At 54.5% G+C, this 16620-nt stretch overlaps 3 protein-coding genes across 3 annotated transcripts; 2 read left to right on the plus strand and 1 right to left on the minus strand.

Moving 5' to 3' along the window:
* Window positions 1-696: 696 nt before the first annotated feature.
* KRP23_11199 (Methyl-CpG-binding domain-containing protein 9) lies at window positions 697-11542 on the plus strand (the record flags this gene model as incomplete). Its single annotated transcript, XM_067881725.1, has 5 exons — window positions 697-1329; window positions 1403-1472; window positions 1551-1613; window positions 1687-11226; window positions 11301-11542. 5 exons carry the CDS (start codon window positions 697-699, stop codon window positions 11540-11542), a joined length of 10548 nt encoding a protein of 3515 aa, XP_067741011.1.
* A 180-nt stretch (window positions 11543-11722) lies between these two features.
* KRP23_11200 (Polyamine-transporting ATPase 13A3) lies at window positions 11723-15745 on the plus strand (the record flags this gene model as incomplete). Its single annotated transcript, XM_067881726.1, has 1 exon — window positions 11723-15745. One exon carries the CDS (start codon window positions 11723-11725, stop codon window positions 15743-15745), a length of 4023 nt encoding a protein of 1340 aa, XP_067741012.1.
* An 86-nt stretch (window positions 15746-15831) lies between these two features.
* On the minus strand, window positions 15832-16620 carry KRP23_11201 (uncharacterized protein; the record flags this gene model as incomplete). The annotated part of the gene is made up of 1 exon (XM_067881727.1): window positions 15832-16620. The coding sequence occupies one exon, from the start codon at window positions 16618-16620 to the stop codon at window positions 15832-15834; it is 789 nt and encodes a 262-aa protein (XP_067741013.1).

The raw sequence follows: 16620 nt of genomic DNA on the forward strand, positions 1-16620 counted from the left end.
CTCATAAACTGCTGGTGGTCGTTCGAGGTCTGTCATAGATGTCCGCCGAGCAGACCTGAACTCGCACGGAACCGGCGAGACCATCGCCATTGAAGCAGCGCTCGCCAAGATGTCGAAACACCGGCAGGTCAACGAAGCTTCCAGTCGTCGAACCTCGGTCGGAAACTCGTCGGCAAAGTGCAGGTCGAATTTGGTGCTGTGCATTAGACAGGCCTGCTGCGACAGCGTATCACGCATTCAGCACTCTAATAAAAACCTTGTCACGCTTCACCGACCGCTGTCGGCAGCCTGACTCGGCCCCCGAGAGGATAAAGCCTACATGTGTCAAACTTTACGATCCTCTCGTTTGACCGCCCTGCAGGCTGCAGTCCTACAAAGACTTCGCTGCTTTATAGCCGCGCACGTCAATTTAGTCTGTCTGCGCTGTGTAAATCCCACGCAGCAATCGAAAGTTGCAGCTCAGATAGGAGGCTGCTGTCAGTCCCTGGACAACGTCGACCAAACCTCGTCCTATATGGCATTAAAATCCCCTCGCTCCACTGCCTGCGCACTTTTAACAGCACCTGTACATCCCGATACCATCTACTGTACCTCTCCTCCCGTCACTAATCCGAATCCCTCTTCTAATGCCCTCCCCCTTGTTGGGCGTGGCAGTTTTCCGTCACTTGAGGGCTGAAAGCATTTACTCGCACTCCCATGGATCCCCCACCTGCGCGCGGGCAGCAGTGGACGCCCTCTATGGAGGCGTCTCCCGCGCAGTCCGAGAGCAGTTTCGAGGAGGAAGACGAGCACGAAGAGCAGAGGCCCAGGGGCCTGGGGATGCTCCTTGTGACCCCGCGAGCCTACAGCAGCAGCGAGAGCGACGACGTTGACGGTCGCAGCGCCGACAGCGTCGAGGACGACGAGGATGACGATGAGGACATGTCGGCGGCCTCGGCCGTCCTGGCAATGGGTGTGTCTCCGCCCCAGCAAGTGATGACGAGCCGCAGTGTCTCCATAGACGACATGGAGCTGTCCCTCGAGTCGTTGCGGTTGCTGGCCCAGCACCGAGGCCTCGACACGACGGGACTCAGTCGCTGGAGCGTGCGCGAAGACGGGAAGCTGCTGGACGCGGAGCAGCACAAGTACCGCAGTCTGCGGGATGCGCTGCGCGCCTACACGCACTTACTGCAGGGCGCGATCCCCCGAGAGGACATGTACTACCTGGCCATTCTCAGACGCAAACTCGCCGATATGGAGCTGCCCCTCGTGGACGGACCTATCAGCGTCGTGGCGCTAGGGTCCGTCGTACCGGAAGAACACTTTTACACAAGCAAGAAACTCTTCCCGGTGAGTTTCGAGTTGATGGGATTTTGAGGGTTAGGAGTGCTAATGTTTATTTTGTTGTTGTCTCTACATGTAGATTGGATACGAGACGCTCGTGAACGTGCAGGTGATGAATCCCGTGACGGTCGCGTTCCGGTTACGATGCAGTACGTTGATTTTGCAGAGCTGCTGACGTTTCGAAGGTGAGTTTTGGCTAACGTGATTTATTTTTTGCTTGACTGCAGAGATCGTGCACGGCAACAAGAAGAAGTCGCCGATCTTCGTGGTGGAACTCGAGAGCAGCGCCTGTACGTCAGGGTGTAACAAAGTGCATTTATTGTGTCGTGTTGACTGACTAGTCAAGTGTATTTTGGTGTGCAGCCGAGATTGTGTTCAGGTCCTACGTGGCGAGTAAAGCGTGGAAAAAAGCTCTTGTACATTTTGAGAGTTTGTCTGCAGACGATTTGATGAGAGTGGTCAATGATTCTGTATATCCCGTGGAAACCGATGAAAGTGGCAAAGGCGTGAACGTTTTGACACCCTCAAGCGGCGAAGATGGGTTTGGATTGCTCCGACGGAACATTACGCGCGTACTGGAAGGACTGCATCTGGTACTGTTGTGCAGAGATTATCAGTTCTGGGAGCAGCGACATCCCATCACACCCGATGTACATGCCAAAATCCGCTCGCGGCTGAAAGGGCAAGTGAAGGATGCCCTTCAGGCTCAAAATGTAATTTCCAAGGATGATATCAATCGACTACTGTCACAGGAAGATCTGCTGGAAGAGTACTCTCATAATCCTGAGGAAGTACAGCGAATTAAGGAGAAAGAGCAACGTGAAGCGGATAAGCGAAGTGTTCGAGAGGCTGCACGTAAACTCTTAGAAATCGAAATGAAGGCGCAAGAAGACGCGAAGGAGGCCCAGCGCCGAGCAAAAGAAGAGCGCAAAAACGCAATTCTTGAGGCTAAGATGGAGGCTGCTCGACAGAAAGAGGCACGGAAAGAAGCCTTGCGTTTGGCCAGAGAAGAGGAGAAGCGTATGCGCGAAGAGGAAAAGGAAATCAAACGTGCGCTGCGAGAGGAGGAAAAACGCAAAAAGATAGAGGAGAAGGAACACTCAATGAAGCGGAGGATAGAAGAGTTGCGACAGCGTCGCCAGATGCGTGAAGAGCAGAAGGCGATTCTTGAAAATGGCGTCGTGACATCATCATCTCCGCGTCGCTCCGGCGACTCGAGAAAGAGGAAGGCCGTAGGTGGAGTGCCAGATATTCAAGCTGTCAGGCAGCAACATCTAGTGCTGTTGAAATTCGTGGAAGAAGAAAGAGAGCGACGACGACAAATCCGTGTTTGGAACAAAAAGAACGAAGTGGAGAGTGAGATCTGGGCTCGTGTAAAAGCTCGCTATACCCGGGAAATGGCAAGCAACCAGGTATCATCTGGAAATAGTCATGGGCATGATTCTCCAGAAACTCAAGACACTAAGTTTCCATCGCAAGTGATTTCCTCGGCAGCCGAACTGGATCAAGTACCGGCGGAATCTCAGGTCGATTTACTTTTCGTGTGGGACTTCATTTCAACATTCTCGGACTGCTTGAAGCTAACAGCGCTACCCTCACTGAGCGTCTTTGTGAGTATGATGGCGCTAAGCGACGGGTCCAGTCCTGTGGGAGACGGCGACTTGGATGACGACTCGATTGGTACATTGTTTGCTTCGTTGCATGCAGAGTTGGTAAAGATACTGATCACTGAGTATTTTCCATTGCTACAAATGGGAAACACGATTGATGAGTTCCATCGTACTCGACCGATGAATGCATTTAGCTGGCCAGAACTTGCACGACAAGTGTGCCAGCTGGCGATGGAGTTCAAGCACCCTAGTGCGGATGAGCAGCTTCTTAAAGCGATTAAGGGCTCGAAATCGTATCGAGATGATGCAGTTACGCACCCGCTACGCCAAAAGCTGCACCGCCGCGGTACCAACTTGCTAAAAGGAGTTCAGTTTCAAGAAGAAGAGGAAGAAGTGGAGGTCGAGCCGCACAACTCGCACGGGAAAAATTCCATTACTCTAGCTTCAGAAGCAAATGCGCCAGCAGGATCAAGCGATTATTATGGCGTCGTTTTGGTTGATGGGGTGTCGAGCAAATTCAAAGTGGGGGAGAAAGACGAACATCTCGTCGTGACTGAGGTCATTGCCACTGAAAACGATGCTTCTTCAGAAAAGGTGAAAGTATATGATGGTGCTACAGCTAGCCAGAGGGATGATAACGCTGATAGGGTCCGAGTTGGCGATTATTTATTGTGCATCAACGGGCAAGATGTGCGAGAGATGCCTCTCGAGGACTTCAGCAATCTCCTTAGCGGGCTTTCAACTCCTCACGGATTACTAATGTCCTCGGTTGTCCCTGCCGTCAAGAACACAATGAAGCACATTGCAACAACTCAAGGGGCGACTAAGATGAAGTGCTGTGGGTTCGTGCTAAAGGTTCTTCGAGCAAAAGAGATTGCGGCACCATTTAACCAACCGGTCGATGCTGAGCTTTATCCTGACTATTATTCAAGTGGGGATATCGTGGAGCCCATGGATTTGGGTACGATTTCTGAGAAGATTGAGGATGAAGACTACGAAAACGATGATGTCGAGTCCTTTGTCGACGATGTGCAATTAGTGTGGAGAAACTGCTACTCGTACAATTCTCTGAAGGCTGAGATCTCAAACCTTGCACAGAAGCTATCGGTGATATTTGAGCGGCTCATGAAAGAGTGGGTATACACAACCGTGAACCGACCGATGATTGCTGCAGAAGAAGACAACTGCCGGAGTTGCCAGACAATTCACGCAAAGGGTCGGTTGCTGCTGTGCGATCGCTGTGATGCACCGTACCACACCTTCTGTCTCGAGTCTCCGCTGCCTGTGATCCCGAAGGGTGAATGGTTTTGCCCTGCGTGTTTGGCAGACCCCTCCTTCTCGCCCGAACAATTTCGTAGAAAATCTCATGATGACATGGTGGCTGGCGCTGATGACAGCTTGGGTGGCAGCGACCTCAAGGAAAATGATCTTACTGAGCTGGAAAAGCGACTTCTGTCAGCAATTGATCTTCTCTCGCAGGAAAACTACTCGAAGATTACGATCAGTGAGCGGCTGAAGGTTCTGAGGGTACTGTGTGAGTTGATTGAGGAGACGGCAGCTGTTCAGTCTGTTTACCACTCGCTCGAGGAAAAAGCCAATGACAGGCGAAAAAAGCTGGGCGATTCACTGGCAGATTTGGAGCGCGAGTGGGATCGATTTATTCCTCCACGCTCATCGCATGGTGTTGAACAGACCAAAAAGTTTATCATTGATGGCGTGGAGCACGAGCTGACGGACGAGTTGCTGACTTACCTTGAGAAAAAAGCAAAGGCTGATCTGGAGGCAAAGCCTGTTCCCATATTGCCTGAAAGCGCCCAGAAACAACTTCGTGGCGATGCAGACAGTGCGAAGGAGGGACCCGTAGCTTTGATAGCGGATGAAGATGATGGCACTTCTTCTGACGGCTCCGAAGCTGAGGAAGAGATGATCCTTGAAGAATTTGGCGATCGCTATTTGGTGGCGTCCGTGGGGTCGGCCGAAATGGATGAACACACTGATTCGGTGCTGACGCGTCAGTTGTGTGCTTTTTGCGGTTTGGAAGATGGGATCTTGAACGGGCCGTTACACTCGTGTAAACAATCGCCAATGACTAATCATACAACGCTGCTAAACCAGTATGAGCTCCCGGAGTTGCTTGCAGGGGAAGGACCTGACATGCTCGTTGTACGAACTCTTGGAATGAATGATCTTGCAAATGCGATTTTGGAAGATACACCAGAAGGGGTGCAATACTCGAAGCCCCCAGGAGCTTTTCCAAATGATCAGATGGACCAAGAAGCTGTCAAGGGAATCGTTTACGCGATTAATGACCGCGTGGTGTTTGGAATGAGCCGCACCGCCATCCAAGATGAGTTGAGGACTGCAGCACAGCCGATCCTGTTGTATCTAACTTCGTTGCCAGGGGAGGCAGTGCGGGCCTCGGTGTCGATTGTGAAGTGCCATGGGCTGCCGATGGGCTTGACTCTGGATTCTCATGCATCGTTCATCTTTGTTCAGTCGTATCGTTCTTCAGAAGACGTCCCAGTAGGGTTTGGAGAATTATCCGGGCAGGTATTTCCAGGTGACGTGCTTCTAATGGTGAATGGCGTTTCCACACATGAGAAGGATGTCACAGAGGTTGAGGCATTGCTTCATATGGACAACTCGACAGATATCATCTACGTCGTTTTTGTCCGTCCTCCTTCGGCGAAGATGAAAACGGCTAATGACGAATGGCAACGTATCGTGCACGATACGTCCTCGCAGCGTGCAAAGGCGAGTACTTTTCGAGCAGGGCCGATTAGTGGGCCAGCCTCGTACGATGTGACCTTTCAAGACGGCCCGCTTGGTTTGGCACTGGCGCTCGAAACTCGAGGTGTGGTTGTGAAATCACTAAACGATCACCCAGATGGTACGCTTGGTCAAGCATCTCTGAGCGGCCGCATTTTGCGCGGAGACCTGGTGGAACGAGTGAATGACGCAACTTACGGCAAACTGAATGATTTATCTCAGTTCACTTCATGGCTGCTTAGCTTACCGCGGCCATTAAAAATCACCTTTTCAAGGCAACCGCCCGCGGATGGCACCCAGCTTGTGACTCCTGAGCAGACGCACGAGCGTATGGTTGAGTTGTTGAGCAACCCATCAATGCTGTCCAAGCAGCTCAAGCTTCCAACATCCAGTTATGTCAAGTCCTTTCGCGTTGAATCATTTCCGTTGCCGTTCGAGGCCGAGAATCTACTGGACACTCTTGGTGTAATTGTGACACAGGGTCTTGTATACTGTGAGCAGCCTGCTGACGGAATGGACGGTGGGGCTGCTGCTTTGACTGTGGAAGTTGCTGACATCATTGTCGGGCTCAACGGAAAATCTGTGGTTGGTCTGAGCTGGGCTTCGGTGAAAGAATTGTGCGCGGAGATGTCATCTACGTGCCCAGTTTATCTCCACTTAACACCATTTGTCAGGGCTGTGACCTTATTACAAGCTCATGAAAGCTGTGCCGAAAGTGCCAACTTGGCGTGGTCCGAATGTAGATCTATGCTTCCCCGAGTTGAGAAGGTTCGTGAACTGGAAAGCTTCATCAAGTGGTTGATCATTCCGAGAACTTTAGCGTTTGGGAAATGCCGACATGGATACTCTTTCTATCGCTTTTTCAGCGATCACCACCGTTTGTTTGTGAAGTCGCCGGAGAAGAAGTGGTCTGTGTGTGCCACAAAAGAGCAGCTTACACAACTTCTGGCGTATTTGGAAGAGGACTCAAGGGACTCAAAGATCGCTACTCAGATTAGATGGTGCTTCCATTGGGTTCTTCACGATGACAAGGCAAGGCTTCAGTTACAGCAAGGTTCTCCGTGCTGTGAGTTCTCAAGCGATGACTTCTTGTGTGAAGGGCCCTTTGCTATCGAGAAGGAGGTTCTGCTTGTAATGGACGGGGATTTGGAAAAGTACGAATCACTGGTGGCGTACCATGGGCGGAAGTTTTTCCTCGGATCATTCTACACGCAACAGGAGGCCGAAAATGTGCTCCAACGCGCAGAGACATCAATTCGTTCCACGGGATTCCATGTGGCGGTTGCTGCTGATGTATCTACGCTACGTAATGCGCATTTCCCCTCATCGCTGATTGCTCCATACCCGAAAGCAGAAAACGTGGTGAAGCGTATTTTATCGCGCAAGTACGAGTATGGAAGTGTGATGAACGGACAAGGTGGTATGAAGCCCATTCCGATTTCGCATGATGTGTATCAAATCATAAAGCGTGGTCTGCGATCACACACTGCTATGATGAACAGCACTATGGACGCGCCGAAACCTGGGATATACCAGCAGGGAATGCCACCTGCTGCGATGTCGAGACTGCAAGGAGATCTGCAGTCGTCAGCGTATGCCGCTGCCCAAGCGCGTTACCAAGAGGCACTGAAGCGAAAATATGGTCAAATGGAGGACCCGTATGCACGCCAGATTGCCGACCAAATGAAGCGGTCACGATATGCGGATCCGAACGCAGCTGCAAGAATGCAGCAGCAATTCGCTCTTGGTGCAGCCACCAATGCTGTTTCCTTTAAGCGATCGCTGCAGGCGCTTGTAGATCAAGGGCGGGCAATGCTGGCTGCATGGAACCAATTCGCCGCGTCTGCCACTGTCCAGACGACGAATGGTTTGGCGTACGCTTGCTTGTCCAGTTTTGAAGAAGTGAAGAAGGTGGTGTCGCGAATCGTTGTCGACCCCAACGCAACGAATCCGGACCCGAAAACGTTTGTGTGTCTCCATCACGCCTATGTGATGGGCTTGATTTGCGCGATGGCAACGCAGGCGCTCACGACCAGTCAGAAAACTCACTCGGACTCGGCTCTTGTAAAGCAAGTGGCAGACGCCTTCGCGACCGCAATTCTTAGCTGTGTGGATCCGTCAAGTATGCTGCGTGCACGAGCGATCAGCGGCTTTGCCACCGCTGCGAAAAAGTGTGAACCCTCTCAGCGTGCTGCTGACTTGTCAGCCGAGCTCCACAACGTCGCGAATTTTGTGCTCATGTTCTTACGGACGACGCGCTATTTGTCAGGCGCCACTTTCGATGACCTAAGCAACTGCCGACCGCTGTTTTCTGCGTCGACTCCAGGTGTTGAAGCTCTGCCAGCGTCGTTTGTACAGCAGATCAACCTTCTCGAGAACATACGACAGGCTTTCTACCGAAAGGTTAATACGGTGTCTAGCAATCCAGCCCAACCCCAGTTAATGGCCCCAATGCCATCCCTTCAGGTACCGCCGTACGGAATGACACAGGGGTCCACTTCAATGGCTATGCCGATCAACACCTCTCAGCCCACGAACCAAGCCAGCAACAATGGTACGCTAGTGGACGTGGAGTTCGGATTTGGCCCATTGGGCGTTGTGATTAACTACTCGAACCGCGGAACTATTATCGTCACGGAGTTTTCCAACGACAACAACAACATGATGGGGCAGGCTCAAGCGAGTGGCAAAGTGCAGGTAGGTGACGAAGTCTATGCGGTGAACGACAACAGGTTGGAGGTCATTGGTATGGAGGGCTTCAAGGCTGAAGTTGCTACCGGAAAACGGCCGCTGCGAGTGACATTCCGGCGACTGCTGCCGGCTGTGCTTGGCGGTACAGCGATGGGAGGCAACGCAAATTTGGAGCAGCAAGGACAAAATGCGGCTTCCAACTTCGCTACGCCTGCAGCTCAACCAGGGCAAATGTCTTCCACATTGAACCTGCAAACCCAAAATGCGAGCACTTTTAGCCAGCAGCAGCAAGCGACGAACGTGAACAGCGACGGATTTTATCCCAATCAGCAACCGGGAAGTGGGCCTATGATTATCGGTACTAGCAATTCGAATGCAGCCGGAGGTTATCAGAACCCAGCCCCTGGGCAATTCCCCCATATGGCAGACAGCATGAATCCGTTTTCGTACCAGTCAGCACCTTCAAGCGAACCGATGGGAAATCCGTCGTCGCAGTACGGGACTCCGCAAATGGCCAGCAACATGACTGGTTTCATGGGTGATATACCTGCGCCGTCCTTCCCTGCTGCGCCCGTGGGCGGTTCGAACTACGATACATTACCAAGCCTATACGGCGATGGCATGGCTGGTGGTCCAGGTGCCCAGCCACCCGGGGGATGGCAAGGTACGCCTAACCAGATCGAACAGCCATACCCAGCGGTACCAGCATCAAACGGAATGGATATGAACGGCGGCGGAAACGTGGAACTACCGATGGATCCCATGCCGCTAATGCCCAATGCGTCGGCAGCAATGGATTACCCGTCAGCCCCACCGCCGCCATCTGGAGCTCCGAACTCGTACCAGAACAACAATCCGGGTGGATACGTGAACTTTGTTGCGCCAAATGACCCACAGCTGCCGCCGGATGGAGCAGATCCGTCACAGGTCAATTTCTACGATGCCAATGGTACAACATATCGCGGAGCTGCGGACTTCGAGCTTGATACAGGTGGCGACGCGTCATCTGAGTCAACAATCCAGACCACAGGACTTGCTGAGATCGACGCGATAGCAGACGTAGATACAGAGCCGGAGTCTCCATCGATATCGCAACTGACTACGCCAGCACAGTCAGATACCGATGGGGAGCGCACTGAATCCGATAGGCAGCGTGATCGTGAGGCACAGTTGGCAAGTCTAACTGCCGCATCGAACGCTTTACAAAGTCACTCGTCTGAAGGTAACTCGATCTCCGTACCAGATCTTGCCGCAGCTGAGACCCATTTTGCTCAAGCAGCGGCGAGTAAAGCTGCCGAAGCATTCCTGACGACGGTCTCAATGGACTCGATTGCCCAGCCAGCAGCACCGGATGTAGTGGTCCCTGAAGGAAAGCCGCCACTCCAGGCTTCCAGGCCGTCACCTCGTTCTTTTGGTGGAAAAGTGGCTCGTGTTACGGAAGAGGCGGGCGCTTCCAGGAGGTCGTCGAGAGTGTCCCGGAAGATCTCAAATATTGCCGACATGTACGACCCCGACTTCGTGAAAGCTCACTCTAGAGGCGGCGCAGGAAGTGGAAGTGAAGCTGGAACAGACGAACCGACGGATGGAGATATTGGTGAGCTATCGACCGAGCTGCTGGAGACTTTTAGCACGACAATCCGCCCGCTAAAGAAGGATCTTCCTCGTTCATTACTGCTCCTTCGAGCTCAGTTACTGACGATGGAGTCTGCGATTCCACGCGATGCTTTCCGATCGGGTCGGTGGGGACGCCCTGTGCGCGCGGCGTGGGCTGAACAAGTTTATGCGTGTGACACTTCTGCCATGCTCATGGAAGCTGTGGTGTTCTTGGAGGCCAATATTGACCCGGAGTGGCTCGACCCGTGTTGGAAGGCGTCCCCGCTACCGTCTGCGAAGAATGCGATCGCCACTTCGACGATTGCATCTACTGCCATGCGTTTGTATTCGTTGGATGATGCCATTTCGTATGGACGTATGAAACGTGGAGGCAAGCGCAAGCACCGGAACCCATCGAGTGCTGGATCTAGTCGGCCAGGTTCGCCACAGAAAACTGCTATCATCAGCCAAGAAGCGAAGTCTGCCGAACCTGTTACGGACCCTTCGGAACTGCCGTTCGTGGGCAGATTATCTAGCGGGGTGGTTGCGCTGGCTGACAAGATGATCCACAACATTTTAGAAGGGCAACGGGAACGGTCTTCGACGGCCTTCGCATACCGTAAGGCAAGGAGCGAAGTGGCAGCGATCGCTTCGCTCACAGATGATCAGGTTGAGCAATGGATTCAAGCGAGCGCAGCGCTTCATGCCAAGACCGAGTCAGCGTCTGGGCAGTCGCAGAGTGGATCCGGGCGTCACACGACCCCCAAGAGGAAGCACCCCGGGTCTCAACCTGCAGGTGCAACTGGCCAGCGGTCATCTTCCAGTCGGAAACGGAGAGCCCAGGGATCAGGAAGCGCCCCGACGCCCGTGGCGATCCCACCGGAGATGCAGTACGTCGAGCTTCGCTGCTTCCAGATGAATACTCTGCAACACTACTTCCCCCCTGGCAGTGCCCAGGATATGACGTTGCGGTCACGTTTAGAGTATATTATGGACACGCTGCTAAGGAACGAATTGGCGATGGCGTTCTCTGCTCCAGTGAACGTGAACGAAGTGCCCGGGTACGCGGATCTGATCAAGCACCCGATGGATCTCGGGACGATCAAGATCCGGTTAAGTCGCGGGTTCTACGACCAGCGCTTCGAGATGCTGGTGCGGGACGTGAGCCTCGTATGGGAGAACTGCTTCACGTTCAACCGTCTGGACGCTGAGATTTCCAAGTACGCAAATCGACTGCGATGTAAGTGCCCGCCCGCCATTGTGCATCTTCTAGTACTTTTGACACGTAGACTAACCTGCTCCTGTTTCTTGCAGCCATCTTCAACCGGTTATTCGAGCAGTGGGTCACGAACGTGCCGCCCAACACCCCAGTGACGCACCTCCCCTCGGAAGAGCTTTGCCGGCAGTGCGGCCAGATGAACGCGCAGGAGAGCATGCTGCTCTGCGACAGCTGCGATGCAGCCTACCACGCCTTCTGTCTGCAGCCGCCTCTCGCTGCCATCCCACCAGGCAACTGGTACTGTCCGCGATGCCCTGTGAAAAAGTTCTCCATGTAGTCGCCCGTAACGAACCAGCCGTGGGAATGTAGCAGACGTTTTGTTTTGCTTTGATGTCCATGGGGGTGATAGCAGGCGTACTTGAGGTGTCACGCGTGGTGGTGTGTCTAACATAACGTGTAGCCATTTATAGGGATCCTCACGAGTCCGCAACGTCCCTCCGAGCGCGAAACCCCTGCGATGGTCAAAGACTCCTCTGCGCTGCTCTCGACACGACCTCAGTCCTATAACGACGACAGCGACGGCATGGCAATGGCCCCTTCCAGTGCGGTGGACGTGGACATGGAGGATCTGGATCTGGCGGCTCGAGCACCTCGCGCAGGCTTCGTGACTGCCCCCGCAGTCGAGTTGGAGCGCGTGGAACTGCTGCAACAGGCGAATCCGACTCAACAAGCTCTGATCGGGTTTGGTTGCGTGCTTTCGGGGGGCATTCTGGCCGCTTTGGCGTCGTGGAAGCCTCAGTGGAAGGTCAAAATGCTGCGTGCGCCAGTACAAGCAACAATGGACGCGTCGTCGGTGCTGGTGGTGCATACGTTGACATGGACAACGAGCAAGAAGAAGAAGAAGATGAAGAGATTCTATGAAGAGTGCGAGTTGTTGCAGCCGGTGGACTCTCCGGCTTGGTTCGAGTTTAGGAAGAGTCGCTACGTGGCAGACGAGAGAGAGACGCTCGGGTTCTCGAAACTGGAGAACGCCCTTGATGAAAAGTTGGGCTCAGCTCAGAGAAGGTGTTTAGAGGGAGGTGGATGGTCGACGTCCCAGGTTGAAGGGCTGAAGGGTGTTCATGGAGCTAACGAGCTGGCATTGAAGGCACAGACGTGGCCGATGGTGCTGCTGAGGAAGGTGGCACATCCGTTCTACGTCTTCCAAGTACTCAGTGCACTGATTTGGCTCAGTGAAGGATATACCGCGTACGCGATCGTAATTTCTGTGCTGTCAGCTCTGTCAATTGTATGGGAAGTGCGCGAGTTGGTCACAAACGACAAGAAACTCCATTCCAGGTTGGCACATGCGGAACACAGCATCGCGAATGGGGTTCGAGTGATTCGGGACTCTAGAGAGAAACGAGTGAGCCCTGCGGACTTGGTTGTGGGCGATGTGGTGGTGATAGATGAAGGCGTCATCCCAGCAGATATTGCGCTGCTCTCAGGTCACTGCATGGCTGATGAAGCTACTCTCACAGGAGAAGCTATCCCAGTGACCAAGCAAGCCCTCGCAGCAGCGGATGCTTCGTTTGCGGTAAACGCGCAGCTCAAGACTACGCATCGAGAAAGCGTGCTATTTGCTGGCTCCACCGTGTTGGAGCTGGCTCAGTCTAGCTCGACGCAGGGTAGTCGAGATGAAACAAAGGCTTCAACGCGAGGTGTGGTGCTGAGTGCAGGCTTCTCCACATCCAAGGGAGAGCTCTTTCGCTCCATTTTGTTCCCGACGCCACTACAACTGGCGAAACGACTCGAGCGCGATAGTTATCGCTTCATGATCGCGCTCTCCATTCTAGCCTTCATCATGTTCGTGGTCCGTCTGAACGAAGCTGTTCATGACCAGGGTGTGTCGTTTGGAGAAGCAATCACGTCAGCCCTCGACTTGGTCACCATCGCCGTTCCTCCAGCACTTCCCGTGGTCTTAACGGCTGGTGTGGGGTTCGCGCTTTCACGTTTGGAGAGTCAAGCGGATGTGGCCTGCATTGACGCGGGGCGCATGAACATTGCTGGCCACATCGACTGTTTCTGTTTCGACAAGACTGGGACGCTTTCCAGTGACCACCTCGACTTTCACGGTGTGGACGAGTGTTCAGCTGCAGCCCCAGGTGCAACGCCAAACCAGAAGCACCAGCCTGCTTTCCATGGACTACAACGTGAGGTGGAGGTCCTCTCTCCTCCCACTATCATTGGCTTGGCCACATGCCACGGTCTCGCCGAGCGCTCAGGCAAAGTCGAAGGCTACGCACTCGAGAAGGATATGTTCCGTGCTACAGGCTACACGCTTGAACCCGAGACGTCCGAAAACACGGTGATGGCCGGCCAATTTGCAGCTCTGGTAGCTTCTCCGATCGGCAAGCTTTTTGGCGTTGTGGCGCGCTTCCCGTTCGATGCAGCGCGTCAAAGATCTTCTGTAGTGGTGGAAGACCTCGACAGCGGCAACCGCTACGTTTACGCCAAAGGATCACCAGAGGCTATTCACAAGGTTTGCACACCGAATACTCTCCCAAGCAACTACGTAGCTCGTGCTCGTTCCTACGCACACCAAGGCTTCTACGTTGTGGCACTAGCGACCAAGACGTTTGCTGCTGCCGCAGTCTCGCCCAAATCTGAGGCGTCCCAACCGGTGGCTCGTGATGCTGTAGAGGGCTCACTGGGATTCCTAGGTTTCATGCTGTTTGTGAACCAAGTGAAGCCGGAGTCACCGTACGTCGTCGGGGCCCTCGAGGAAGCTGGCGTGGATGTACGCATCATCACAGGCGACGATGCACTAACCGCAATTCACGTCGCACGCAAGATCAACATGAACATGCAGGCGTCGGTGCTACTTATCGACGCGCAGCGCCATAACGAAAGCGCTGGAGAGGCAGGGACGGTCGTTGTCTATACAGACGTAGACGAATTGGCTCAGAGCACTCGCGAAGGGACCTCTGGAAGTAGCACAGAAGACACTTGGGCTCCAGTGGACAGACACTCCTTCCTCTCGCTTGCCGAGGGCAGTACGCTGGCAATCACTGGCGCTGCAATCGAACAGCTTCTCGCCTCTTCAAGCGATGACGACGCCGAAGAACACGCGGAAGCCGCATCAACAGCCCCTCCAACGCTGTCACTGGCGGATTTCGCTGAAGAACTAGTGGGCCGAACGAAGGTGTTTGCTCGCGTGAGACCGCACCAAAAGACTTGGATTGTGGAGACACTCATGGCTCGTCACGGCGCGTGTGTGGCGATGTGTGGCGACGGTGCTAACGACTGTGGCGCACTCAAGGCGGCACATGTTGGGCTTGCACTTTCAAAAGATGACGCGGCGTTGGTAGCTCCCTTCACGAGCCGCTCGCTTCGCGTCAGTGACGCCGTTGAGTTACTACGCGAAGGCCGCGGAGCCCTCAGTTCGGCTTTTGTCGCATTCAGGTACATGGTCGTGTACTCGGTTGTGCAAGTGACGCTGTCTGCGACCATGAACGGGCTGCACTCTCAGATGAGCGACTCGCAGTTCCTCTTCGACGATTTGGTGGTGGTCTTTATTCTGTCACTGCTGATGGTGCGCACTCCTGCAGCCCCACAACTCGGTTCCTCCGCCGTCGCTCCGTTCAACCGCATGCCCCCCAGGACGCTGTTTGCGGCCGAGATCTTGCTGTCGCTGCTGGGTCAGCTTGCTATCTTTTTGGGCTGCGTCTACATCGCGTTGGCTGCAGCGGAGGCTCGACCATGGTTCTGCTCAGCGGAGAAGGCGCTGGAGCTCACTAGACACGCATCCGACGGTGGCGAGAGCGACCCGGACGTGGTGGAAGTGCCTTGCTACGTGTTTGTCCCTGGCGAGCCTGCAGACCTCACGTCTCACTCGTACGAGAACAGCGTTCTGTGGCGCTTCGGGCACCTCCAGTACTGGATCGCTGCAGTGTCACTCAACGTACGCGACAACTATCGAGCTCCGGTGATCCGCGCAAACCGCGCGTTTGTAGCGTATGCTTTCGGTCTGCTGATCATTCTGCTCGTGCAGCTTCTGGGCGACAATGGCAACGTGGACGATGAGCAGGCGACGACGTCGGCGGCAGTTGCCCAAGCTCTGAAATCGCGCGGCGTGGACGTCAGCTTGGGAGCGCTTGAGCTTCCGGCCGGCTTTGCCTGGTCGCTCTTCTCTCTCTTTCTCTTCGACGCCGGGTGCGTCCTCAGCTGGGAGATCTTGGTGGTCGGCTTGGTGCTTCCTCGCTTCCAGATGCAGCACCACGCTGGAGGCTTTCGACACCGCAAGGGTACGTTTGGTGGCTGGAGATCCCTCTTTGGTGGAAGTCGTGACAGCGATAAACAGAGTCTCGTGTCGCCGTACGTGAATGAACGCAATGGTCTGCTAGGTGATCAAGGTGTCAAGCCTGGAGCAGGAAAGCAAGTCACTGTGGGGAAACAGACGCTGCAGCCGCTGAGCCAACGAGGGAATGCAACTGCTGTGGGCAGCGATGACGACGAAGAGCAAGACGTGTTAGACATCCACCCGCCTGAGATCGTCTAGTAGTGAGGATACAGAAGACAGACTCTATAATACCTTTTTGCGTGTTGTTTCATGTGTATTGCGAGTGTCTCGTGCTGGTTTCGTGGTCAAATGTCCTCCATGGCGTCACCACGATGGAACGAGTTGGGTGACGTGTTCAAGAAGCCTAGTTCCTCCCCTTCGGTGAGCATGACGCCTCCATCTACTTCACTCGCGTCAAAGTCCCACAGCAAATCGATCGCGTCCCCACCTACAGCTGCGTCCTCGTCCAGTCCCTCGTCCAACCCAATCGCTAGACTTGCGAGCACATCGTCAGGAACCTCCTCGGTGTCGTCCAACTCAAACGCGACATCGGTCGGCAGCTCCAGCAGTTCGTCCACAGTCGGCAGTGCCAAGAGCTCTTCCGTGCTCTCCAGTGCATCACCACCACCGCCGTCCGAGCCTTCCGAGCTGCTGCTAGTCGGCGGCGTCACGTGCTTCCTCTTCCTCGGCCTCGGCGTCGTCGCCGCCGTCCACAGCGGGCGGCCGAACAACACGCGGTACGTGGCCAAGCAGCGTTCGCCGAACTGCCAGCTCCGAAAGCTGCTCAAGCCCGTCGCTCCGGCCACAGGACGCGCCAATTGTTGAGGCCTCGCTGGTGGCGACGCCCCAGCCCCCGCCGCCTCACGCGCCACGAAATGGTCCGCCAGCAGGTGCGCGAACACCGACGGGTCCTGCGACTTGAGCTCCGCGAACCGGAGCGTGTCGGCGCTCGTCACCACTTTCGCGCGCTGTTGCCGCTTGGATTTACTATTACTACTGCTGCAATTGCGGCGTTTGTACTCGTCCGCAGTGGCTTCCTCGGCGTCCAAGTCGAACGCGTCCAGAGCAGCAGAAGGGGACCCGGGGTGCTTCAT

Source organism: Phytophthora ramorum (genome assembly GCF_020800215.1).
Source record: "Phytophthora ramorum isolate Pr-102 chromosome Unknown Phyram_PR-102_s0011, whole genome shotgun sequence".
NCBI classification, from domain to species: Eukaryota; Oomycota; class Peronosporomycetes; order Peronosporales; family Peronosporaceae; genus Phytophthora; species Phytophthora ramorum.